The sequence below is a fragment of the Hippoglossus stenolepis genome, chromosome 21, assembly GCF_022539355.2.
Source record: "Hippoglossus stenolepis isolate QCI-W04-F060 chromosome 21, HSTE1.2, whole genome shotgun sequence".
Taxonomy (NCBI): Eukaryota; Metazoa; Chordata; class Actinopteri; order Pleuronectiformes; family Pleuronectidae; genus Hippoglossus; species Hippoglossus stenolepis.
In genome coordinates, this window is record NC_061503.1 from 3,570,940 (window position 1) to 3,584,958 (window position 14,019).

The 14,019-nt window shown below is 41.4% G+C and overlaps 1 protein-coding gene across 1 annotated transcript in view; it reads right to left on the reverse strand.

The window, feature by feature from the left end:
* The window catches only part of LOC118100907 (dynein axonemal heavy chain 9), a 130,459-nt gene that overhangs the window by 62,404 nt on the left and 54,036 nt on the right, over positions 1-14,019 (reverse strand). The window contains 11 exon segments of the mRNA XM_047338422.1: positions 3,806-4,045; positions 4,145-4,247; positions 4,939-5,104; positions 5,819-6,026; positions 6,989-7,162; positions 8,002-8,060; positions 8,063-8,175; positions 8,696-8,843; positions 10,979-11,087; positions 12,212-12,339; positions 12,424-12,634. Coding sequence (XP_047194378.1) covers positions 3,806-4,045; positions 4,145-4,247; positions 4,939-5,104; positions 5,819-6,026; positions 6,989-7,162; positions 8,002-8,060; positions 8,063-8,175; positions 8,696-8,843; positions 10,979-11,087; positions 12,212-12,339; positions 12,424-12,634 — 1,659 coding nt within the window.

Consider the following 14,019-nt stretch of genomic DNA (forward strand, 5'->3'; position numbering starts at 1 on the left):
CTACAGTACTTGACTTATAGTTTGTCTAATTTAACATCCACAGGGTGTTCGCCCCAGTGTTTCATGGAGACAGTCTGAAGCAGAAAGACCCAGTGAGAAAGTAAGTGCTCAGGGACAAAGTGGGAAACAGTGCTGAAAAACAGGAGGAGGATAATTTAGCTCCACTCATATTTCAACATAAAAGCCCTAACCTGAGAATTTTGTCAGCAAATAACATAAGCAATATTTTCATAAAGATGCATCCTTGAGCGTTGTCTGGACCAGCTTCTCTTGTCACTTTTAAAAAACACCTTTTCAACACACAGAGTCTCTGAGCTCATCTCTCTGCCTCATTAGAGATGATCATAACGAGACGGTTACCTCTGGCTACATCTCCCAGTTCCAAAGTTTTGAAAAACAAAGTGAATCACAAAGAGTCCCCCAATTATTTCCGCTGAGGTAAACATCTGAAACCTCAAGCCAGAAGATGCTGAGTGACAATTAGGCCTTGTGCTCGGAATTAAAGGAAGCGTTTGTACAGATACTTTCCAACTTCTGATGTTGTTAAAGCGCAGAGGTGTGGTGGGGGAATTACAGCGGTGACAGATCTGTGAGCTGCAAGGCTGCTCACCTCCACCCGCCGTGCCAGGAGATGTCGGGCAGAAAGAGTTAGACAGGAAAACTTCAAACGAGCTCCAGGAGTCCCTTTCTGACGTCCTTTACAAACTCTCGAGAGGAACAGCGACGAAAAACTTTCCCACTGTTTCCTCTGAGTGGTCATTGGATATCCAGTTGCACTGTGCAGACTGTGACTTTGACAAACGGGCAGAAAGGTCTCTTCTAACGCTGGCCTCACAGAGCCATAGTGTGGCTAAACTCTCCCCCGGCTGCTCCAAGGCAGTGTTTTGTGTGATCAAAGTTCTGAAAGGTAAGTCTCGGGGTCATCGGGGCTTGCGCTTTGGGGGGGTAATTATGCTTAATCTCAAAGTGCAGGAGTCCTAAACCTGGTACAGAGCAGCTCATTATAAAGGCCAAAACCCAGTCGTCATAAAGGAAAGACTCTGGTGAAAACAAAGTTCTTGTTGGATGGTCTCACACCGTCTGAATCCCTCCTTTTAAACTGTAGAAAACGTTCAGTCTGACCATCAGTCCCACATTATTCAGAGACTTGTAAAACTATGCAGAGTTTGAACTTCTATCGCAAGTTCTTTATTCTCATTATTCAAACAGTAACTTCACTCACTTTAACCTCTTTTTCATCATGATGCAGGTATATAGGTGTACACAGGTTTTTTTAATGTGGGCAAACCTGATAAAAAATGCCAATTGACTACTTTCCTATTGTACAGGAGTTTGTCTTTCTACTAGCACAACACACCCTAATCTCTGACCAAACTGTCAGCAATCACGTTGCATTGTGGGTAATGTAGGAACCAGAAGCCTAAAAATGTGTCTTTAGAGCATCATTACTAATACAGTATGTCTGTGTCAGTAATTTATTTCCATTCATAAACTAACGCACAGTGATGGAAAAGATTTTGTCTGGTGCATTGCTGCATTCCATCTGTAAGTGAATACAAAATAGTGCATGGAGGAGGTTAATATGCAAAAAAACCAAATACTACTGTCTGTTTGAATCAAGAGACAGTGCATGGTACAAGAAGAATACCCGATAATGGGGTAATGCTATAATAAAATGTTTAAGGGATATGCAGGCGGGGAAAAAAATAGTTGGTGGAAGAAAAAACTGCCAAAAGAAGCTCGAAACTTTAAATCACTTCTAGCACATTCCAACTTTCTGTGTTGAGTTATTGTATTGATGTTAAATTTGACAGGGTTGTTTTAAAAGAATTGTTTCTTTTTAAGGATCTAATATCCCATATCATAGTGTACAGAAATCTTGATCGAGTGGTATATATATGTAGGTTGTGCTGATTCTGGGATGTGTACAATAGTAACAATGACTTTACAAGGCCAAACATATGCAAAGTCTGAAGTTATGTGTTTTACATGGCTACTAAACCCTTTGCCAACTCCTAGGCTGACCAAGAGTAGAGGTACAATGACCTCTATTCCTTTGCTCAGTCAGTCGGTGAGAAGGCTCCAGAGTCGGTGGCGCTGCCATGACCGGACCAGTTTAATGCTGAAAAGCTTTGCTGCACTGTGCTACCATGCGGTGTCCTGCACAATGTGGCACATAGGCACAGCATAAAACAACTAATAGTGCCCGGACTTCCAGAGGACCCCGGAAAGAAGGCTTTTAAATGTATTTTTTTAATCAGTTCTTTTAATGAGTAGCCTGATTGCCCTCTTTTAATTGGCTCACTTAACGTGTGCTTTCTCCAGAAGTGATAGGGACAAATTTGAACTCATTAGCATATAAAACTTAGGGTGTGGAAAGATTGAATTGTATTTCTCAATTTCACATTTGCTGGGAAGCACAAAAATAATATTGTGGAATCCTGCCTGTGCACAGTTTCATACATCTCAATGTTTCAGTGTAAAAGCAGGTTAATAGCGTAATGCTGACTATCCGTTCAGTATAGATTCTACACAGGGCTTGTGAGTTTCCAGGTTTTAACGGGGAAGAAGAAGTATGTGTATAAAATAGATAATAAAACGGACTCTTTACTGTTTCTGCTGCGTCGATTTCGATTGGTCCAACACTGACTACGTTTACATGGACACCAATATTCCCACTATTGACCCTATTTTGAATAAGACATTATTTCGATTATGGCGTTTACATGAGTTGCTAATAGAATATTCAATTCATATTCCCATTGACATTCTTATGCCAAAGTGCATAGCCTGAAAATGCTGTTTACATGGCAGTGTCTTAGACATTGTCTTAATGGGGTTAATATCAGAATATTGTTGTCCATGTAAAGAGAATTTTTCCTTCAGCACAATCATCAGGTCAAAGTTTTAACTTTTCCAACATTTTTCTTTATGACCAAATACCAATATGAATCCTAATTAGCAAATTCTAGAATGCTGTGGTTCAGAGCAGCCTGAAAAAGCTCCTTGCCTGGTGCTCCTCTTTTTGGATTTAGTTGCTTGTCTTCACCTTTTAATGACCTGCCTTGCAGTGCTTGTGAGTCCAAACTATAAACAACTCTTTTAACATGATACATTCATTTTATCTATTGTTAACATAAAAAATATCGATTAGTGCAGTTTTTAACAAGTGCACATAAAACATCATTTTTATTACATCTGCGGTAGTAGATAACACATTATATAGTGAAAGCCCAGAGCTGCCTTTGTAAACTCCGAGATGGAATTATGACAAATGAAGTTTTCTATAGCTGAGTGGCTTAAAGCATTAATTATTGCAACGGAGTGTGTTAAATGAGAGAGCCTGCCCTCCATGAAACCGTGGAGGATTCTGACTGAATTATTGCCCCAAAAGCTTCTCCCTTGACAGCCTCCCTGCTCTGATATTATATTCATTTAAATACATTAAATCATCACTAAAACCCGTGGAAGTGCAAATCCATTCTATTTTCTGTTGCACTTATCTCAGACTTATTTCTAGCTTTCAGACTCGGCTCTTAAATCAATAATCATTTAGATGAGAAATTAGTGACAGAAGCCTGACTCTTTCCACATGGGAGGCAGAGCCATAGAAACAGAGAGAGAACTGCAGCAAACCACCTCACTCCGTGTTTAAAATGGAAAAGGGAGTGAAGTGAAGAAGCACACAACTCCCAGGCAACTCCTGACTTTTCATTGTGAAAAGATTAACCTGAGGTTGTTCCTTTTCCTCAAAGAACGTCTATGTGGAGAAATCCTTCTCAAACATTTTCTATCTATGTGTCACCTGGAAGATGTTGGACAGATCTCTCAGGTTGAAGATGTAGTGGAACTTGACTGCGGTGGGCAGGAAGGTGCAGGAGATGCTCTGGTGCAGGGCCAGGGCTAACTGGACCAGGGTGGGGCAGCTCTTCTGCAGGACGGCGGTGAAGCCCGGTCCTTTCAGGTGATGAGACAGGATGGAGGTGTAGATGGTGCTCAGGGCCTCGGGTCCGGGAAATGACAGGGCAAAGACTGAGAAGTGCCGCTGTTGATGGAGATACAGCACAAACAAGGCAACAGTAAACATGTTGTTCCTCAACCTGTGAGTGTTTGCAGCATTAAGTAAAGGGAGTTGGGGGTGTACCTGCAGTCGTGGATTGATGGTGAAGCTGCCAGCTGTGGGGTTCATGCAGGACACGTATTGAACGTTGTTTATTTCCTTCAAAAGCAGTTTAGTACGGTCATACCTGAGAGTACACACACACAAAAAAACATCATTATTTAACAGTCTCGAAATGCACAGAAAACACACACCCTAGCTCCCACACACACAAGCACCTTCCCCACACTTATGCCGATGTGGATGCCTCAGCTCCCACTTGAGCTGGCGTGGCTCAGTAGCATCCTCCTTCCTCTCAATTTCATACCTGAAATCCTCCCAGCATATCTCTAATGGGCTGACTGTGTCTAAGCCAGTCAGCTTGTGTCTGACGCAGTGGAACCATGTTCAGAATGGCCTCACTGTGTCAGAGAGATGAGCAACAAAATCCTTTAAAGGGGAATCATACAACTGCTGCTCTCACATTTGACTTTTGACTCTTATAGAAGTTGTAGCCCATTGATACTGAAGCGGGGATCTGTCTGAATACTAAAGGGGAAGCGTTTTCAGCAGGAAGGCTGTTCATTTGAATTATTAGGGTATTACACCTATCAGCTGCTGGCACTCCATTATCTGAATGATCCTCTTCTGTGTTAATACATGGAGAAAATGTCTGAAAGTGTCCATCATTTAAGCAATTACAGCCTGGAACAGTTCCACCGCTTCCACCCAGGAAGACGGTCGAGACATAATATTCCTCTTTTAAAATGAAACGTACTCATGTTTACTGATACTTACAGGATATGTGTCATAGCTGCAGTATAATGTCATCGCCTTACCAGTGATTATAGTCCATATGTTGGCGTATGATTGTGTGAGGCTGCACGGTGCCATATTCGTCCACCTCAGGCATATTCATGTCATCTATGAAGTAGATGAGCCTTCTGCTGCCTGGAGGTCCGTAGTTACGCCCTGCTTTCTTCTCCAGGGGCTTTTCCAGCACCGCTGTGTGGGAGAGGAGTGATGGAGCAGAGGTGAGGGGAAGAAAGAGTGAGAACTGAGAATAAACAATATTTGTGGAGTGGTTGAGGTAAAGAGTTGGGGGTCAGTATTGACACATAACTGGAAGAGTACATAGGAGGACCCTCAAAAGGATCCCAGTATGAATAGGGTCCGGGATCCACCAGACCGAATCACAACGCAGATTTTGGTGCTTCATTTCAGTGCCTGAGTTCTGTACTGAAATAGTTGCTGAAGTAGTTTCAACCTCCAATTTATTTTAGCAATGAAAAAGCCATTTGCATTGTTTCCGGTCTTTCTCTTTTAAGAAATAAGTATTAGTTCTGGCACCAGTAATGCACTGGTACTGTTACCCACCAGTATAAGTAAAAACCCAAATGATACCCACCCCTGAATATGAAGCTATGGAGTCATGAGATGTTTGATGCGTTAGACAGAATAAAAAACAGTCTTCAAAGGTACATAGTTTTACCTTTAAAGGCCTATTATTCACATGGAAAATCACAATTTAACTACAGGGTTAGGGTTAGCCTGACCCTAACCCTAACCCCTGACAGCATTACTACAGCAGTATTATGAAATGCTTAAATGAAGTCTAACACATGCAGCACTAAACACTGTTTTCGAAGGTAAATCAATAAGACGTTAATATTTTCTGTATCCGTTGTATAAAGGCTTATGTAAATGCAGGGTTATTACCTTGGAGCATAGCAGATGTAGTGTAGTAGTTGAAGGGCGCATTTTTGATCATGTATTTCTCTGCGTCCAACGATCCCAGTTTGTCCCCAACCAGAACAGACTTCCCGGTCCCAGCATTCCCCACCAACATGACGGGCCGACGGTGCTCCAGGAGGCGGTCCATGAAGTAACGGACTCGAATGGTCTCTGTCGTGTGGACCAAGCATGCCTGCACATGGGAAACACACACACAAACACACATATTTGAACAATCACCTAATCCAATAGGGATACAAGTAATGTCTATTGTAATTATCGATCAATCTGAGTGTTAAAACTTTTTTCTGTAAACTGTGAAAAGTGGAGAATGCCTATTAGATGTTACTGGATTTCCTTGATGTGACAGAAACATTCCTCAAATATCCAATTAACAATTATGTAAAAGATAAAGAGCACTAGAACCAGAAAGGGATACTAGACAAATACTGTTATGGCCAATACAAGTACAGATGTTTGAAAAAAATCTGATAATACTGTTCAAAACTAAACCTGTTTGGTTATAAAGTTTTGAGTGACCAAAATAGGTACCGAGTGTGACATTGTATAGTTTATTATAGTAATCAAGTTTTATAGTCATAAAGTTGACAGAGTTTCCTGGTGGACAATGACCTCAAACAATATCTACAGTCATTTATTGTTATTGCAGATAATACCGATATAGAAGCTGATACCTGTGATAAAGAAAGAAAGAAATAATATTGATGCTAATGTATCAGTGGGTTGGGTTTTGAATTAAAGCTGCGATAATCTTTGGTTCTTTTTTTAATCATATGGGACAAAGACCCCACATGAAGCTAAAAATCATGTCGGACATATTATGGTCACGCAAAGTTGGTTAAATGATGTGCAAACTATTTACACATCCAGCTGCCGCAGAAGATTATAGTGTTAGCATTCATTTGGAGCCAGGTACCTTGTAGTAGATTTATCAGAGCTGTATCATTGAATACAGCAGCAGCAGGAAACTGAACCCTGTTCATTCAGAAATATTAACTGATGCAGATAGAACCTGTTAATCAATAGTTGATTAACTTCTGTCAGTTGACTAATTGACTCCATGATGATATGTATATGATGTAATCCACTAGATGAGACTGGATGTAAAATCCTGATAAAAACAAGCTGTTGTACCTGAAGTGGTGTATCTGCGTCCATCTCAAACGTGGGCACCATTTTGGACCAGGGTTCAAACTTCTTGCTCTCGGGGTCGATGTAGTAATCCAACACAGTTCCATGGGACGGGAACTTGATGGTTTTGAACTCAGTCACCCACCACTTGCTGAACTCCACTCTGTAGTCGACCAGCTATTCACACAGAGCACACACGCAGAGACACAGAGGGTCAATACTCCACAATCACTTCCTTTCTGCTTTTTTTCTCCTCCATACAGGAGCTATGGATCTGGGCCTTTCGGCTGCATTGGTGTGCATATGAAGCGGAGGACAAATAAACAGCAGCAACATAGAGACGCAGCTGCAGCAGGTGAAGGGTAGAAAATGAGAGGTGGCAGGCCCATCTATCCGTCTGTCCGATTCAGACAGTGAAGTAGCCTGATCACCTGCTGCCTGGCAGCTCCTCGCCCTCCTCTCTACCCCCCCACCTCTTGGTACCTGTCTCCTCTTTTCACTACCAACTCTCCAGTCAATAAAACCACTTAGCATTTAAATGCATTTGTGATGGGAAAATAAAGTGGAGTACATTTGCACCAAGGGGAGAGCGGTTTTATCCCATAACTTAGACGGACGCACTTACTGTACAGCGCTAACTGGATTGCTTAGCAACTGCTTGCTACTGCGTGGCTCTCCTCTTATTTAAATTCAGGCAGCCTGTGTGTTGTTGAGCAGGAACGGAGTCGACTACATTTTCAGAGATCACTCCTCTCTATTTAAAAAGCCTGTCATTTCTTCAACTCTGAATAATTTTCAAATTACTTTTCATGAATAGAGACACAAAGTTGAGTTGCATAAGAGTCATCGAGGCTTAAATAATACTGAGGAATACCCATAATGCAAGTGCAAAAACTCAGGAAGGAGTTATGAGGAGAGCGGGAAATCATTCAGCTGTTTCACTTATACCCCATTCTTCCTCCTGTTTATGCAACCACTTAGCAAGTGCCTCACATGGCCAGAGGCCCACACAGTACCTGGTCCTGGAACATGGCTCCCCCAAAGGCCCAGACCGCAGCAAAGACAAAATAGAGCTAGAAAGTTCCTTGGCACAGTCTGGTGGGGTGTTTTCAGGAGTCAGCAGACACTCCAGCAAGTAGCACAGCATCTGGACCATACTCTGCTCAGGGATAGGGATGATTTTCTTGAACCTGAGCAAAGACAAACACATTACATCACCATATTCAAGTATTACCACTGACTCGTGCTGTGAGGCTCATTGGGTCAGAATAAGAGGTACTGTGCTAAAAGAGTTAAACAAAAAGGTTCAATTATGTTTTCACTTAAATATTTAACAGAAAAAATAAGGCAATTGTGTTTATTCCAAGAAACTGGATGACACATTTATAAGCTGTGGCGTAGTGGTGCATTTTCAGGTTTTGGCCTCTCATAGAGGACAAACTATTCCTCCTCTGCTTCCTGTTTTTCTGTCTCAGCTCCAACAGCAGTGGTGACAGAGGTGTTGGAGGAGGCGGTGGTCCTGTGCAGCAGAAGAGGATGCAGAACAGCATCCAGTTCTTCTGAGTCACTCCCGGTTTGCTCCTGTCCAAACCGCCCACCTCTGCACAGTCCCTCCCCCAAGACATGTCGCACCCCAACATCCTGCGTCAACTGGACGTGTCTGTGAGCATGATGTTCACAGTGACACAGAGCGGCTGAGGAGCTGCTTACCTCGTTCTGAGGACGTCCAGGCAAGAGGGAAGGTACTTGTCGAACAGTATGGTCAGGTTGGCCTTCTCTGATTCGACCGGCCTCTTGTCAATCCAGCTGGATACGGGGGGGTTCCAGCCAAGGTCTGCTGGGTTTATGTACAGGATGCCTGGAGAGAACACACAGGTACAAATATGTTGTTGGGCCTCCCAGGCTCCATGCAAGTACTCTAAGTAGTGGCACCTCCATGATTCTACCAAATGTAATGTACACAGCAGGATATTCCTGGCAGCTAACAATATTTAATCAAAACAGTTCAAACAAAGAAATAAAAAAATCAAAGGACACATTGACAATTTGTACGTTATAAAGTATGTATGCAAAACATGTAAATGGGCAAATGCATAACATCTCTCTACATGTTCTGTGTTGTGATTTGATTTAGACATGTCAATTATATAATTGATAGAAATAATGATGTGTTATGTTAATGTATCTAACTTTATTTTTCTGTTTGGTTTCTATTCATTAAGGCATTTTACATTGTCCAAAGCAGATCGTATGCATATGGATAAATGTTGGCATGCTACTTGGTCTCAGGTGATCTGAGACTTTGTTCTAACCATGTTTAGGGATATGCACCAGTGAAGAGGGCTGTCTTAAGAAGTTTGAACAAATGACATCTTCTGCATCATTTTATTAGATTCATATCCTAAATTGTGTTGTAAAACTTACGCATTGGACTAATTAATATGCTCATTAACCAGTAATCCATCAGTTAAATCCATTAATCACTTAAAAATTACAATAATTACAAAAGAGATACCGGAGCTTGTTGTAATTTTCCAGATTATTAAAGAGTTATTCTTATATTATATTTACATACAATGATATGAAACCAAACAAAAACTCAAAAATAACAAATTTGGGAATGTTTGATATTTTATATCTTAAATATATATATATATATATCTTTTTCAGTGATTACTCAATTGTCATCGGTTTCAATTTCATTTGAGAGACAAACTAAAAGTCAACATTTATTTGATGTTGTGATTATTTGTTCCGGGCAACTTTCTAGTTTACTCCATGCTTCATTAGAAAGGCAATCATTCCTTAATTGATGAACGGCAATTCCTTTCACATTAGGTTCAGTCATTTTATTTATTACGATTATTGCAGCTCTGAGGTCTCCGAATGACGCAGAGAAGCTGATGCTCACTTTAATTTCAAGGGGGCGTGAATACTGCAATCCCTGACTATCTGGTCTGATCAAAACTATCATAACTGAGCTACAGCTGTTGCAGAACTCTGCAGCTGGAGTGCTGACCTGGACCAGAGAAAGACATCACATCACTCCTGAACTACAGTCCTCACACTGGTTGCCTGTCAGCTTCCGTATTGATTTTAAGATACTTTTACTTGTTTTTAAGGCCCTTTGTGCTCTTGCACCAGCAGGGTATGAATGTATGGATGCTCAGGTCCTCAGTACAAATCAGTTCCACAGAATAAGACAAGAAGCTTAGGTGAGGCAGCTTTTAGCATGTATGTTCTAAGCTGCTGGACCAGTCTACCTGAGGATTTAAACGCATTTAAAAAACAAGCTTAAAACCTATCATTTTAGCCTAAGTATGGTTTTTAGACATTATTTTATGATATCTTTGCTTTTTGTTAATATTCTTGGGATTTGTTTTGCTTATCCCATTTTATTGACTTTTCTTTCTACTGTTATATTGTATATCTTTTATTTAACTTTGCAAGACAAGAAACAAGATATTATTATCATTATACGTACAATAAACAGCACAATAATAATAATATTAATAATAATAATAATTAATATAATTATGATCATCTTTATCACCTTGGAGAAAAAGTAAATAAAGAAATTGAAAAATAAATACATTAAAATATAAATAGAAAAAGTGTATCGGTACTTTTCCTTATCTTGTTGCTACCGATGTTATTTATAATAATGATTACAATTATCATCATTACCCTCACCAATAATAATAATAATAATGATCAATAGTACTACTTATTGTCCAAAACATGTTAATTAAGTTGGGGTACACACCGCCCTGTCCACTGGTGGCGTACATTGTACTTTTTTATTGTTTATTGCTTTTATAACTTTTGAAATGTATTTTATGGAATTTCATTGTTAGCATTTGTATTTGTTTTGTCTTGGCTTATCACCAATTGTGAAGCACTTTGAACTGCACTAAGGTTTGATTGATTGTTTGAAACGACCTTTTCGATACGGAGCACAAAGAGCAATGAAAGAAGAAAAGCAAGAAGTACCTGCTCTGGACACCGTGGCAGGAGTAGCAGTGCGGAGGTGGCTGATCTCGAACACCAGCCTCATGGTGGGGTTGAGAGGGATCCGCTCGTTACTGGCCAGAGTCAGCACCTAACAGAACCAGACACAGTGTATGAAGATATCACTGAGAGGGAATGTGCTCCTTTTTGTGCTTCCTCTACAAACAGTGTGCTGGAGGTTGTGTGGAGAGCTTTTTATAAACAGTCTATGGTGCAGACTAAAGTTAGAATCCTGCATATGATCTGCTTTATTATTGTTCATGTGTGGTTTATATATAGCTTTGAATTATTTACTTAACTGGTGTTGTTTATTTATATATTGCACATTGGCTTTTTCAGAGGTTTGCTTGCAACCGACACAATCTCCAGACCGAAGTTCACAACATTTCAAGATAAAAGCTCTGCAATCCAGCTCGATATAAAACATTGCAGCAACAAAATTAACTTTGTGCTTTTACAGTGAAGAGAAATTCCAAAAGGGAAAGGGATTCTATGAATGTTGTTGCCATGACGGAGGGCAGCATCCCTGAATGTCTGTGACAAATAATCAAAATGATCTGTAACGATTTCTATCTGAGAACGTAAAAGAAGACACGTTCAACTCTGTCCACAGACTGAAGACACGCTGCCCCTCCCCCACTGATTGCTACAGATCGCTGGTCGCCTGTTTATTCGAATTTGAATAATATTGAATGCGTCACACGTCCAAATCACACCAAATTTCACATAGCACTTCCGTGGGCCGCTAAGACACATATCAAGTGTAAAGTCGTGAGATATGCGTTCCACAGACAGACTTTGGTGGAATAAGAACACACTGGTGTTTATTCTCAGTTCTAGCGAGTACAAATCGTCAAACTCACTCTTGCGTCAGGGATGAGTCAGCGACAATCTCCTGTTCATATCTGTCTGCTCATTTACAGCAGACAGTGAAGAGGGTGAATGTGTGGGTTCACGCCAAGCAGCCAAGGACATGATGAATGGTATACATTCACAATTCCAGCCAAACTACCCTCCAAGACAAAGGCAACTGTAGCTTGGAACACCTTCAGCGAGCACACACACACACACACACACACACACACACACACACACACACACACACACACACACACACACACACACACACACACACACACACACACACACACACACACACACACACACACACACACACACACACACACACACACACACACTTCAATTTGCTCACACCTTGTTGTCATCCATGACTGTGTTGAGGGACTCAATCCACATTGGGTCAATGTCTCCATCCAGGACGATCCACTTAGGCCCGCTGTGAGTGACATTGGACAGGTCACGCAATATGTTGGAGAAAAGGCCTGCAGGAAGAGAGAGAGCACACTCTGGTTACTCTGTTCTCGTGTCACTCTGTCATACACTTTTCTACATGACTCCTCCATCACCATCTTTCCACTCTCTGGTGGCTGGGTTGATGATCCCGAAAAGCTCGTCATTGGTCACAGCCTTTGGGTTGAGGTCGGTCCACATGGGTCTGCGCTTCATGTTCTGATAGGTCCTCTGGAGTGACCTCAGCACCTTACTCTTCCCTGTGCCGGTGTTCCCGATCACAAACACAGAGTGGCGCACAGCCAGCAGCTCCTCCAGCTGCACCACCTACCAAACAAACACAGGGAAACATTTTAGATAATGCTCTGTCTTCCTCACATAGAGGGCCGATGACTCGGCACACGGATCGTCTTTGGACCTTTTACAGAGCGATATAGAATTTCATGAGCTGCTACGCTGCAGCACTCAGTCCACTGTATCCTCGATGTTCTAGTTTTCAGTGAATATAATGCGATGCAGACTGACAGGGTAGTGTGCTGCACTGCACTGCGGTGCAGCAGTTTAGTACACTGTTCACACACTACAACAAATGATGGCAGCGTTCTTCTGGAAGGACAGATATCTGCACCCTCATTACTCTGTGTTTGCACATCTAAAGGGGAACTACACCAATTTTACACAGAAAGATGCTCACCACAGGAAGAACACTCAGCCTTTTCTTTGCAGATTTGAATAAAAATGCTAGCAACATAAGCAAATGACCTCTTAAATAAGAATGTAATCACTTTTTGATTGAGTAGGAGTCTTAAATGTAAATGTGTCTTAAATTGAATTATGGAAATTAGAACATCCAGTGGTTTTGAGAAATATTATTTTGTTGAATTCCTTTTTTCCCTAAAAGATTTAACACAACACAAAGAGAGAATAGAGAATGGGGCATTGACAAAAGGTTGGTTTGTAAGCGTCCTCTTCCTCCATGTTTTGTTTTTAATTCCCATTATGTAATCTTAAAGCTTTAAGCAACTGTGCCAGTAACAAAATTCCCCAAAACATTTATCCTTTTTAGGCATTTAAATTGAGTTTTTGGGGAATTAACTACAAAGTTTGGGGGAAAAAAGCTCTAAAGGATATTTATTATTATTATAATTGTTTTTAACTATTAAAAGATTATTTGACCGTGGTCCTGTTTTCCTTGACTCAGTGGTGTAACATTTCCTGTGAATCCAGGTATGTGTGGCGACACCACAGAGCGGGTAACAGAGAGTGACAGAGAGAGGAAGGGGGAAAGAGAGATTTCCTCCCCACTTCCACTCAAACATACAGATGGCGGAGCTCAATCAATGCCATCGACCAGGCTCCTTGCTGCTCCTACTCCTCATCCATTCAGCCGGGGCGCAGGCAGGCGGCTTCACACTCCCAAAGGCCCCGGCTGATTACTGCTTTGATGCGGGGAGGTCTAATGCTAGCACAGGCTAACACTTTAAGGTATGCACTCTCTCTCTCACCTCGCTCCCCCTGAAATCAAAAGGTTGGCCATACAAACAAAGGCAGCAGAAGTTCAGGCTCTGGGTGTGGATGGTTGTTATTGACCGACATGCCATTCTCTCTCTCCCCCTCTGTTTCTCCTCCTCTTTGTTTATTTCTGTGGCTGTCTCTCATAATGTCAGGGTTAAGTGGCGTGGTGCAGTGCCAGCCTCCATTGATGGACTGTT